This window comes from Strigops habroptila, chromosome 4 (assembly GCF_004027225.2).
Source record: "Strigops habroptila isolate Jane chromosome 4, bStrHab1.2.pri, whole genome shotgun sequence".
NCBI classification, from domain to species: Eukaryota; Metazoa; Chordata; class Aves; order Psittaciformes; family Psittacidae; genus Strigops; species Strigops habroptila.
In genome coordinates, this window is record NC_046358.1 from 63349757 (window position 1) to 63362326 (window position 12570).

Below are 12570 nucleotides of genomic sequence, written 5' to 3' on the forward strand. Positions count from 1 at the left end.
AACACTTCAAGCAAGAGGAAAGCATCAAAGCATTGCTTCAGGCAGCTAACTGTTCCTAAGGCACTAGGGCTTGAAAGCCTTGCATCTCAACAAGATGAGGCATATGCATTCCTACATCAGACCAATAATGATATACACACAAAGAAGCAAAAGCATCCTTTCTTCCTTCTCCCTTTCTTTCCATAGAGCATGTGACCCATGAGAAACTGCAAGAACCTTAGGAGTCACAGAGCTTACCCTATCCAAACACTCTGCTGGAGTGACCAAAAGCCACCTGTACTGGAGAAAATGGGGTTTTACCATTCAAAGTATGTTTATCCTGTTGAGATTAGCATAAACATAGGGGATAGAACTGACTTCCCATGACTGGTACACAAGCTATAAAATTTTAACGTAGTTGCACCTGCAAAAATCTTTGCTTGACCCCTAAAAGCCATGACCAATTCTATCCCCATTTTTCTAACTCTGCATTTCTGTCAGCACTTTAGTGCTCAAAAAAAGGACTAGTTGTGATAGCCATTAGATTAAAAAAAAGTCTTTTATTTTTTAAGTAAGCAGATTTGAAATGGTATTACTGAAAGGTAAGTATACATGGACCTCCACTATTCCGTTTTTACAGTTTTTATGAGTTATACTGTACTTAGACTATGTTTACACAAATGTTTTTTCCCCATATTAACTTAATTCTGAACTTGATTTAAAACCTAAACTGCAATAACAGAAGAGACTGTGAAAATACTTGAGAATGACAGTTGTCTACTAAGAAACTAATTTATAGTGTGCAATTACTAATCAGATAAACAAGAGCTCGAAAATCAGACTGTATTGCAAAGCATTTCTTCAAACATCCATTTTGGATTATTGCTGGAATGTAATTCGTCTATTCTAGACTAATTTACAAACATTCAAAAAACAGTGAAAAATGCATGCTTTAGAAACCTGGTACATTTCATGCCTCTGGACTAAAAACAATATGAGGATGGAAGCAAGTCATAAGCATTTTGAACGGAAATTAGTAGTGCTTAGATTTTTTTTCTTTTTGTACTAATAGGCTCCTCGATTTTTTTCTCATTCCTTTCAGGTGATTTTTTATCTTCGGGTTTAGTCCATGGAGAGCTGTGCAACTTCTGTTGAAGGTGAAAACAGCATCAGTTTAAACACTGCACATATGATAGGCACATATGTAAGCAAAGAAAGAATTGTGTTAAAAATCCATGACAATAATGCACACAGAACTGTACTTCTGTTCAGCTGATGTACCAGACTTAAAATACTGTGGCTCGATGTGATATTCATCAACTGCATCTACAAAAGGATTCTGATCTCTACTAATGGAAGCATATTTAACAATCTTTGACAGTGCAAAATCACACAAGTCTGATGCTGCTTTATAATTACTGTGATTTCATAGGATCATGGACTGGTCTGGGTTGGAAGGTATCTTAAAGATCATCTAGTTCTGACTCTCCTGCTATAGGCAGGGACACGTTCCACCAGACCAGCTTGCTAAAAGCCCTGTCCAACCTGGCCTTGAATTGTATCTTCTTCTCTTGGTCTATCAAATCAAAGAACTCAGATGTACAACTTGCTTACAACTTCTTCCAATGGTAATATGGCTGCATACAGTTTCACGTAATTCCATATATATACAGTTATTTCAGAAACCTCTCCCTTCTCTGTTCCCAGGGCTATGGACATCACGTTATCAAATTAAGCCATTTGACCACTAGGTTAGTCCAGTTCTTCAAGTATTAAATAGTTCTCTAATTTTTACCAACCAGAACCCATCTCGAACTGATTAACTGCATATGGTCAAAGTCTGAATTGAGAAAGCAGTTCTGTCTCAAAAGCAGTAGCGCAGAATGTGTACATATACTTCAAGTAATTGCATGCTTTACAAGACCTTTTAATAAAACCCCTAGAATTACTCAGAAACAGAATACCTGAAAGCTTGTCTCTGATTCTGCTGTCTTCAAATGAGATGTTGAATTACTGCGATTCCCCAAACATGTCTTGCCAACCTGTCAATACAAATGTCAGAGTTAATGACTTTATATTTTTTCTTAAAAGATTCATTGCTTAAAAAAAAAAAAAAACCCCACAAAAAACCCACCAAAAAACCTCAACAACCCCAGGTTAGCCTAGTTGATGAAGTGAAGCAAAACAGTTTTCATAGCTAAGTGAATTCCGTACTCCCATCATCACTAATGTGTCTAATGTGGCTGCAAGTTTAAGAACTTAACACTTATGTAGTTTTTTTAACTCATGTTTAAATCTCATCACAAATAATGAATTTTATCCCTACAGCGTTCCCATGGAACAGATAAGTAAATATAATTGTCTGTTACAGGTGAGGGAAATGGTAACACACAGCTGAAAAACCAGCATTACAGTTAGGACTTCTTCATTACTATTCTCTTGTCTTAGCAAGATCTCTTAGCTATAAGAATTCCCTAAATGGGGAAGTTAGCTGACTCTCAAGGTATGGAAAAGCTTGTTACATTCAATGCTATCGTTTTATTCCAGCAATAATGTAATTTTCTTTGCCAATATGCTTTGTAATATCATGGAAAAAAGAGTCGAACAACATAAAATTCATTACACAAATTTTTTTTGAAGCAACGAGAACTCAGGTTGCAAGTCTTAAGCAGAGATTTATCCATCATTGCCATTTCTGCTGTAATTAAATTAAAGTCCCTTCTGGAGAAGGATTAATGGTGCCATAGGTGGAAAACTGAAACATGAAATACAGCAAAACATTGATAATCTTTGATTATTACTTTAAAAAGTGTCCACATTGGAATTTAGCTACTTGCTTGCTGTTAAAATTGGTACATTTAAATGGAGTGAAAATAAATGAGGGGCTTTTTAAAGTTTTAAGTCATCAAGACTCTTTCCAACATAATAGTAATTTTGTTTATTTTAAACATAACTTTTCCTCTGAGATGTTTCCCATTTAGCATGAGCCCTTGAAGGTTTGTGAATCTAAGTAAAGCCTAGATAGAATAGTTTTTCCTCATCAGACATAATCCAATATATTAATGAAAGAAAGGTGAAAAAAAATCATTAGTATATAGACATGAGCTTTGACGTGCTGACAGGAATATGCATGCAAATAGACCTTCAAGTAGAAGATTCCAATAATATCCACTAAAATGTTTGTTGGCCTTTCTGATTTTTTTTAATTATGGTTGATAACATTTGTTTGGGGTAGAATAAACTATTTGGGTCTAGGAGGCCAAATGGCAAAGAGAGAAAAAAATCTCTAAATAGTATGTTTTGAGGCTTTTTGTGTTTTTTGGACAGACTTCTTAAAAAACCAACCAAACAAACAAAAAACCAAACCAAAAAGAAACTAAGCCAGAAAGTAAATTTGAATTCATCCTGTAACAGCTTAAAACACAACTCTAAAAAATACTTCACTCAGCAGAAAACATGGAAAATAAACATCCTCACAGGCAAATTGAATAGCAAGAAATTTAATAAATATCCTTTCCGTAGACTTGACATTAGATTGGAGTTAATTAAAAAGTAAGGGCGAAGAAAATTCATTAAGTTTTTGCACTTGAGAAATTCTGACAGTCCCTTGCCTGTAACAAAGTTGATTTATGAACAGGTGTGATTACCAAAATGAAGACTGCTATTAAGAAAACTACTTGGAAAGGATACAACTTCCTCCCTCCTGAAAGCTTCTAGTGACACTGGTACTGCCAAGGATTTTACAGCAGTTCAGGTGGGGTTTAGTAATGTTTAAGCTACTGAAGTCAGCCTCTGAGATGGTGCAAGGGAAGTGAGTGATGGTGAGGACTCTCAAAATTTTCCCATGACACAAAATTGCTAATAAAAGTTGGATTAGTGTTACATTATGGAGACTAATTAGGGTAGTGTTGATAAAAAAATAATCTACTGATAAAGCACCTACAACGTTTATGAAAAAAAGTCAAATAACAACAGGGGGTTTATATTAAAAGTAGACATTTAAAATAAAATTTTCATACTTCAAAAGCTTGAAAGTGTGGTCCTGTCAGTACTTGTGTTTAAAACGTTTACCAGTGAGCTAGATTAAAGAAGATGTTTTCCACTTAGTTATGTTGAGAAAAATTTGAGGGTTTGAGAGACTTCCAGGTGAGCAGCTTGAGGACAAAAAAAGTTACAGGTCAACAAAGGAAGAGCAATTCAGGCTGTGTAATGAAAAGGACAGAAATAGAACCATTGAAATATAAGATCATTTACAAATCCATAATCTAATGGTACATACTAAAAAAAAAAAATCAGGTAACCTATTTCACCAAGACAATACAGAGAAAATAGGAATCCAAAAATATTAATTTAAATTAATAAAAAATATAGGTTAACTATATAAGACTTATGAAAAGAAGTTTAAAAAAAAGGAGAAAAAAGTTTGCCTTAGAGAAAAGAAAAGCTAAAGATAAAAGCAATGCTTTGTGACTAATCTTCCATGCTCTTTTCATAGACCGGATAACAATGGCTGTAGTGGTAGGAAAACAGCAGTGAAGATTTATGTCTCCAGTATTTCATATTTGCCAATTTGCAGTTGTCTTCTTTGTCATACCATGCGAATCACTGTGCGTTTGTATATATGCAGACCTATATAGTCTGCACATATATATATAGGTATGCAGAACTATATAGATATACACACATAAGTGTGTATATAAGTGCAGGTCTATGTATATATAAATACATAAATGTTCAAACACACCCACCCTTTCCCTCACCTAAAGAACACCTCAGACCAATGGGGAGCTATAATACCAATGCACTAGAATACCTTTCACAGCCATGAGTGACAGACAGACAAAATCCTCCAATATATTAAACTTGTTTTTTCTGCCCTTCTCTGCGAGTCAGGTTCACTCCTGTGAGAGGTACACTAATTACAAAAACGCAGAATGATAGCTTGACATGGTGGAAACTAGCAGAAAGCAAAAATAATTGCTTTTTGAAAAATAAAGGGGTTGAAATGTTGTCAGCATGGTTTTTCTGTTTTATAGAATAGTTTGTGTTGGAAAGGACCATAAGATCATCTAGTTCCAACCCAAAAATTTTTGCATGTGTTTTATGAAGATGAGATTTTTTTAGAAGTGTCTACTGGAAGAGATAGGGTCAACATATTAATACAACTAAATAATATTGGCTGCTTTTCTGTTTGTGCCTGAAGTGACAGGTGGGTAAAGAATGTAGATCAAAAAGCAGAGGACATGGTAGAGGTGGGCAAGACTAAGCACCTGGGAAGCTATTAAGTAAGGAGAAGATAATTCAACACACATGCTTTAATCTAGTGGAAAAACACTAGATGACTAAAACCTTGCAGCATTTTAAAAAATGCAAATTATTGTTAGCATGGTGAAAAGCTGTCTTATAACCAACTTTTCATACAAGATTATAAAAGAAAAGAATTAGTGTACTGTTTTGCATTACAAAACCAACAGCAAAAAAGCTAATAGTGTTCTCAAATTTTAACTTTATTACAGAAGTCTATTTCCTGCCATTGGCATTTGCAACAGAACATGGTAGTTTAACTGTTCTGTGCTTTCTTCTGCCTTCCTTTAAGGAGCCTTAGGTTGTTGGTTTCAAAGGGTGCGGGGATTTCAGACTAAATCCTAGACTCATTCAGAAGCACAATCTCTGATGTTTCAGAGTTGACAGACCCATAGAATGCTTTGGATTGGAAGGGACCTTCAAAGCTCATCTAGTCCAACCCTTTGCAATGAGCAGGGACATCTTCAACTAGATCAGGTTGCCCAGAAATACATCCAGCCTGGTCCTGAATGTCTCCAGGGATGGTGATTCAATTCGTGTTTATTCACTGGCCACAAACAATGCTTTCCTCCCCAGGCTTGGAGGAGCATTTGCACCATTTCATTGTCTTCCTCACCCAGCTCAACTTAACATTTGTCGAAACTTGAACTGCAAGAGTCACATTCATAGGTTCATCAGATGAAGAGGAATTTTGCTACAGATATTTTCTTCCCTTTCTAAAGACTTCTCAACAAAGTACATTTCATCTTAGCTTCAATAACATGTGCCTACACAAGCAATCCCCTTTTAATATGTTCAGGAAGCAAACCTTCTATGCTTATAATCACAGTCAGTACTTATCCATGTACATAGTTAAGTAAATAATGAGTAGTCTTTGAAGGACTTTTATGACTCAGAGCGCTGAAAAAAGACAGAAAGATAGATTTCTCTGGAGCTTATCTCTTCTATTCCCCTTCCCTAATATTTCCTCATTTTAAGAAAATTTATAATAATTTAATGTGTTGTACACTAATCATTAGTGACAGATCCCAGAATTTAGCTTGGCCAACATTTAAAATTTTTATGACTAAGCACAACAGACGTCTTATTCTGATTTTCTACATAGAAGAGAAACAGATCAAATTTAGTAATGTTGAATGCTTATTACTTGGTCTATGTAAACTTTAAGAAACACATTAATAATTTATTTGTGCTTGTAAAAGAAAAATTTCCTGCAACAAGTGCATTTTGCCTTAAGCAATATATTTTGTATTTGCAAGAGGAAAAAATGTTGACAACAGTGAGAAATTTAACAAGATGGGACAATTGAGGTCGGGCATACCTTGAAATCTTGTGCTGCTTTAATTAATGTGTGCAGTTTAATTAAGGAAGTATCTGTGCGAAATTCTGGTTATAGAAAACACTGCTTGATCAGTAAAGTAAGCAAAATTTCAGAAGTTAGTGTATACAGTTCACCTACTGAATTATGCAGCAGAGCTGGAGCAGTTCACAGCAGGATGTATAAATTACAAAAGTGGATCAGCCAAGTGTGCATCTTCATTTAAATAGAATTTTCAAAAAGCCAGTTAAAATTCTGCATGTCCCGTGGTTAGTAAACTATGCAATTTGATCGGAAAACTGCTCAACAATATAAGTAGAAGGATATTTCACCGCGTCAACACAGCAAGTAAGAACTGGCTTTATTGCTCAAATAACCACCCAACATACCACAAGAGGACAGGAAATGAAGAACTTTAAATAAGTGGTATTATATCCAGCTTTTATAATTAGAAAACAATTCTGCTGCTGCAAATGTATATCATATAGATTTAGTAGACCAAACATTGCAGCTTCAGCTTTCCTCCACATCACTACAGACTTCGCTGTGGCTTCAGTAGGCACTAAAGCAGATATGCAGGATGTTTGTAGAGTACAATGGAGGAGAAAGCACTGAGCTGGTTCTGAAGACACTATATCAGCTAAGGAGAAAAGGATGGTATGGTTAGGTCAAGCGACAAACTAGATAGATGGCTTAGTTCTCACTAGCTAAGTTAGGTCCACAGTTTATTCAAGGATACGCTTTATCAGATTTGCTCATTAATTTATTACAGATCTGTATGTCAATCCCCTTAACCCTCATAGTTTAGAAGAAAGATACATAGCAAGATGTGAAGTGCGTATAGCTGTTTTCATAAGACACCTTTGCAGTTTTTCATATCCTTCTCCTATTTTAGAGCACAGTGTACTGAGTGGATGGTTAAACTAAGATGATGTAACTCTTTTATGACCTTCTAGTCCTCATTTAGGGAATAGAATTACTGAATTCACTTGAAGAATTTTATCAGGCTGAAATTCTGTTATAATGATGCCTTTTTTTCCCCCTCTCATTACTCCCTTGGGGAAACAATGGGAGAACACAATGTGATCAAAGCTCTGCGACTGAAACTGATGGAGAAAAATGAAGCAAAATGCTGTGGGTGCTTAGAACATGTACAAGTTTTGCTCCAATACTTGGCATCCTTTGTCACTGAATGATTAATGAGCATGCAGTATTTGTTTACTGCAGGAAATTAAGGTGGTAAATAAAAGCATAATCACTTTTATTTACCAGAGAAGAGCCTACAAGGACAAAGAGCAAGAAATCTAAGATGAGAACTGAAAATAAAGAATCACTTTATAAATTGTTTGATGTTCTAGCACTACTGCATAGGTGGATTTAAATTACGTGTTACTTACAAAAATTATTTACTATGAAGAAGGGGCACCAGTTTCTCCTGTAATAGGAAAAAAAAAAAAAAAAGAAAAACCCAACTCCCAAGGCTTCTGGAAAGAGGGAAAAGGGAAATGATACCAGGAAAAGAGCTCTGCAGAATTCTGATTCTGCACAGAGACTCTCAGCTGGTCATAGTGAAAACATCTCCGGAAAAAAAGTAGTATTGACAAGATTCCTCTAACAGAATACTACTAAATAGAGGCCCCATGTCAAATTCCATACCAAGTAAGGTATCATCAGTACCTAATTTCAAAACCTTCTAATATAATTTGGCCTGCCTGTATCCTGTTTGTGAACAAATCTTCATTTGCATGCATTCCAATGTAAACTATATCAATTATTATGAACATGCATAAAATCACAAAGAAAAAATTGTAGTAGGATTAGGGTTTGAGAAAGAGAGAGAGATGAGAGATGCTTAACCATAGAGACTGAAAAAATAGCTGAGACCAACAGCTAGCTATTATTTCCCTTTCTTTTTGCCTTAAGAAGTGACACGCTGCATGTTCTCTGGTCAGTTTTTACTACAGTAATTCTTCCAAAATATAAATCACATTTTGTTAACCAGAGACACAATCAGAGGATCTTTGCAAAGTTCTGAGAAAGCGTTGATGAAATTCTAAGCAATACTGAATTAAGCATATTCATGTTTTTTTTATCTTGGCCTCAACCTTCATTTATTTTTCTTAAAGAAATGGCACATGAGAACCTGTCATATGTTCTCAGCCATCCGGCCTATACCTCCTTCATCGAGAGTTTAACAGCTGAAAAAACTTCAGATAAGAACACACACACAAAACCAATAATGATAAAAATATGAGAAAAACCCTAATGCATTCCCAAGTCTGGAATTTTCTCAAAGCAAAAGTGTTCACGGCCTTGTATTACAGAAGTACTATGTACCTTCAGGAAAATAAATTGCTTTTGGTTATTTCAGGATTTAAGGTGGTATCTCTAAAGTCATCAAGACTTTTCAAGAAAGAAGCATTTTTATTCATTTCTCTAATTAATTTGATTTCTTCCTTGTCTCTAAAGCAATATATATACCTGTTAAGATATAAAAAATAACAATAAAAGGTGGAAGGAAGTTGCCAGCCCCGTGTCACCATCTGTACTATTTATATGGCCCATGCAGTCCATGTTCAGATGGCCAGGGTGTGTAAAAGAAAAAATAAAAAGCTTCACCTTAACGACCAGGAAAATTACTGTTCTTATCACCGAGAGCAACCTATAGGCCACAAAGTAGCCAAGGTAGGTCCATAGACTTGTAAAATAGTTGGAACAGTTGTGAAAAACATATTTTGATGCTTTAGTTCTGTTTAAAAATTTTACCGCCTCTCTTCAATCAATCCCTGGATTTACAAGAGAACTTTCTCATTTCCATTATTGAAGTTTGTGTGGTATTTAAAGAAAAATCAGGGGATTCTGACAAACTGGGATGTTTTATTCTCCCTTGACAGACTCCAAATGAACTGTTGTCAAAAGTTCAAGTGTGGAATCCTGAGAGCAAGGACGGATTTCTTATAAAACTTCATAGGTCAGCGTGGGGATGACAGCACAGAATTGGAGAAAATTCTCTAGAGAAAAGAATTATTTAATACCTCTCTAGCAATAAAATCCAGCCCTCGGAGTGCAGCCACAATTTGAAAATAAACATTTCTCTAAAATTATAATGTATATTGTGTATTACCTGAGCTATATTCATAGAGCTACTCTTTCATTTGTAGGACAGGGCTGTTGCAAGTTGTCCTGCATGCCAGAGGCCATGCTACTGCACTGTGCAGCTTGCTGCTCTCCAAAACAGTTCTTGTCTGAATATTGCTTTGCAGCTCTCTGTACTAAGAATTAACTCCTGGAATTCTCTTTGGACCATACCAATCAATTGCAAAAAATAGTGAACTGAACAATTTATATATATATTAACACTGGAGATTCTGTTTCTGACTGGGATAAACACCAGACTATTTATGGCTTCCTTGCTTGGAGGTGTGTCTGTCTTTACAATCTTTTTTGTGACTTGGCTCTCAAAGCCATCCCTCTAACAGATACTGCAAGCACAGAGAGGTGAAATCTTTGGACATTAGTGTGAATCCTAGATTCTTAGAAAATATGAACAGAATGGAACTATAGATGTTAGACAATACCCATTTTTTTCAGTTGGAAAATGAAATTTGTTCAAAAGCAAGATAATACTGATTGATACTACTACTGCCTTCTTAATTCTCCAATGAGAAACGTTACCTAGTAAGGAACAGTGAATTTGAATACCCTTCTGGTATGCTTTCTCTAATTTTACTACTTTTTCCTCCATACAGGAGGCTTTGTCAAATACAGACTTAACAAACCTTAAAGATTTAAAACTTAAAGAAAATGCAAGTCCCCTAGAATACAGAATTGGTCTTAAAATATGATAATTGAGAGGTTAAATGATATAAAACTTAATCCTATTACTCTAATTTAGATATGTAGCCTAACATCTTTTTCTTTGAATTATAATGTCACTTAGATGACGGCAGAGAAGAGGCTTAGATTTTAATTTAACTTGAATTATGAAAAGCAGTTTGACTCCTCACAATGTTTAACTCCAGTTGGAGTAATTTTCTGCTTTCTCTGACAAATTTTTCATACCAAGAGACATTCTATACTTACCGGCTAAAAATACCAGTTGCTAAAAGCACAAAAAGCCACCACTACTCCCTAATCAAAATTCCCAAATCATTGATTTTGTGGAAAACTGCATCTTTTAAGTATCTTTCGTTGCATTACTTGACACAGAAATTAAACACTCTTGATTTGTGAAATGCATTAACAACTTTCTTTTTTTCTCTCTGCTTTAATGTATCCACTTCTGTAAAAAATAGCAGCTTGAACCTTTTTCCACAAATACTCAGCCAAAATCAATTCAGCCTCTACCTAAATTAAACTTCCATAACTTTCCCAGATGGCAACCAACCTCTAGTCATAATCTAAATGAAGTTCACTCCAACTTCAGAATTTTACATCTTATTCTTTCTTCTCCTCCTTCCATTTTTATTAATTATTCTTATTATTATTAATAAGAAATGAAGTTCCCCTCATCTTTAGACATTAAGAAAGGTGCAACAGTATATAACACACTTTTCTCCTGGATACTCAATTTCTCCGCATCTCTGCCTCCCTCTAGAGGATGTGGCAGTGGGGAGATCACTTATAATTGAATAAACTACTAGTGTATTTGTAACAAATGGATAATATATACAAATTTTTACAATTTGTTGGATACGGAATTATCTAAGATTTGCTTTCCAAACTTTTCTTCACATCGCTATGATTGCTACCTGCAAGCTACCCAGCTACTTCCAGACGAGTTTGTTGTATTTGGAGGAAGGTAATATGTTCAGTAGTTCCTGCTGTATTCTATATTTCACCTGCAAATTAGTCAAGGTAGCACTATGCTTTTTCGACTACTGAGCAGACAATACACTCAACAAATTTTGTGTGTCTCATTCTTCCTGGGTTTTTTTTTTTTTGGTTGGGTTTTTTTTTTTTTCATATTCTATCTGCATAATTATTATTTCAGGCATAATACATGCATTTGGGATTTCTGTTGACAGCTCCCACTATGCTGTTTCAATTAGAGTTTTGCCTTAGTAAAAGCAGCAGATTCAGCTTTATGTCAGATGTGTCGTAAGAAAAGCACAGTTGCAGCTTTCCTAAACTGGCAGTGGACATGATTACATATTGTCAGCTATTACACTGTCACCTCTTACATCTCCCTTAAGGTTTTGTTTTATCAAATGAAGCATCTGTGACAGCTCTGCCTGATTATTAGTGGAAACAATATGTAAACAAGGTTCTGGATCTCACTGTAATGTGGCAACTCGTCGGGAACAAGCCAATTCTTGAAACGTTTGAACATCAAATCACATCTTTTCCACTCCTGCTCTTTGTGCAATAGCTCTACCCATTAAGTAGTCTTTAAACGAAACCCAGAGAGTATACCTGCACAGATTGACAGCAAAGAGCATTTGCTCTTCAGCACTTTAGTGCAGAATATAGCTGGCTTTTAATATCTATGCACCAGCTTGACTAGGAAAAGTAAGTCACATTGCTAATCCTCTAAGGCATTAACGTTTTCATAGAATTTAGATTAAACTCTGATTTCTAGGTGAGAGAAGCTTACATCTTGAGAATCGCAGTCCTGGAAGCTCTGATTTTCCTCCTTTCTCAATGCCATGTGAAAATTCTCTTTCTCGGCTGAGGCATTTCGCTAGACATGGGAAATAGAAAAGAAAGAGGTCATAGAAATTACATTGCAAGCAAGTTACATTTCAAAAGTCAGAATAATGATAAAAACCCAGTAAGTCAGGTATTGCAAACTGTTAACTACTTTATACACTGCAATTTCAGCAAATTTTATGAAGAGAATAAGTGCCTGTGCATAATGCTTCCTGTTTCAGAATTTGAATCCTGCTCAAGATTAGCAAATTATACACACAGCATATATAGCTGATTTCTCAGCATGCTGCACTCATTTCTACACAACAAAGGTAGGC

General features: G+C 35.4%; 1 protein-coding gene across 2 annotated transcripts in view; it reads right to left on the reverse strand.

The window, feature by feature from the left end:
- Positions 1-517: 517 nt before the first annotated feature.
- LUZP2 (leucine zipper protein 2) overlaps positions 518-12570 on the reverse strand; it is a 175044-nt gene continuing 162991 nt past the window's right edge. The window contains exons 10-12 of one of the 2 annotated variants that reach the window (XM_030481771.1): positions 12198-12284; positions 1944-2021; positions 518-1127 (exon numbers count right to left, since the gene is read on the reverse strand). In XM_030481771.1, coding sequence (XP_030337631.1) covers positions 1023-1127; positions 1944-2021; positions 12198-12284 — 270 coding nt within the window. In that variant the 3' untranslated portion in view covers positions 518-1022. The remainder of the gene's footprint in view (positions 1128-1943; positions 2022-12197; positions 12285-12570) is intronic. The other variant, XM_030481770.1, reaches the window with a different exon arrangement.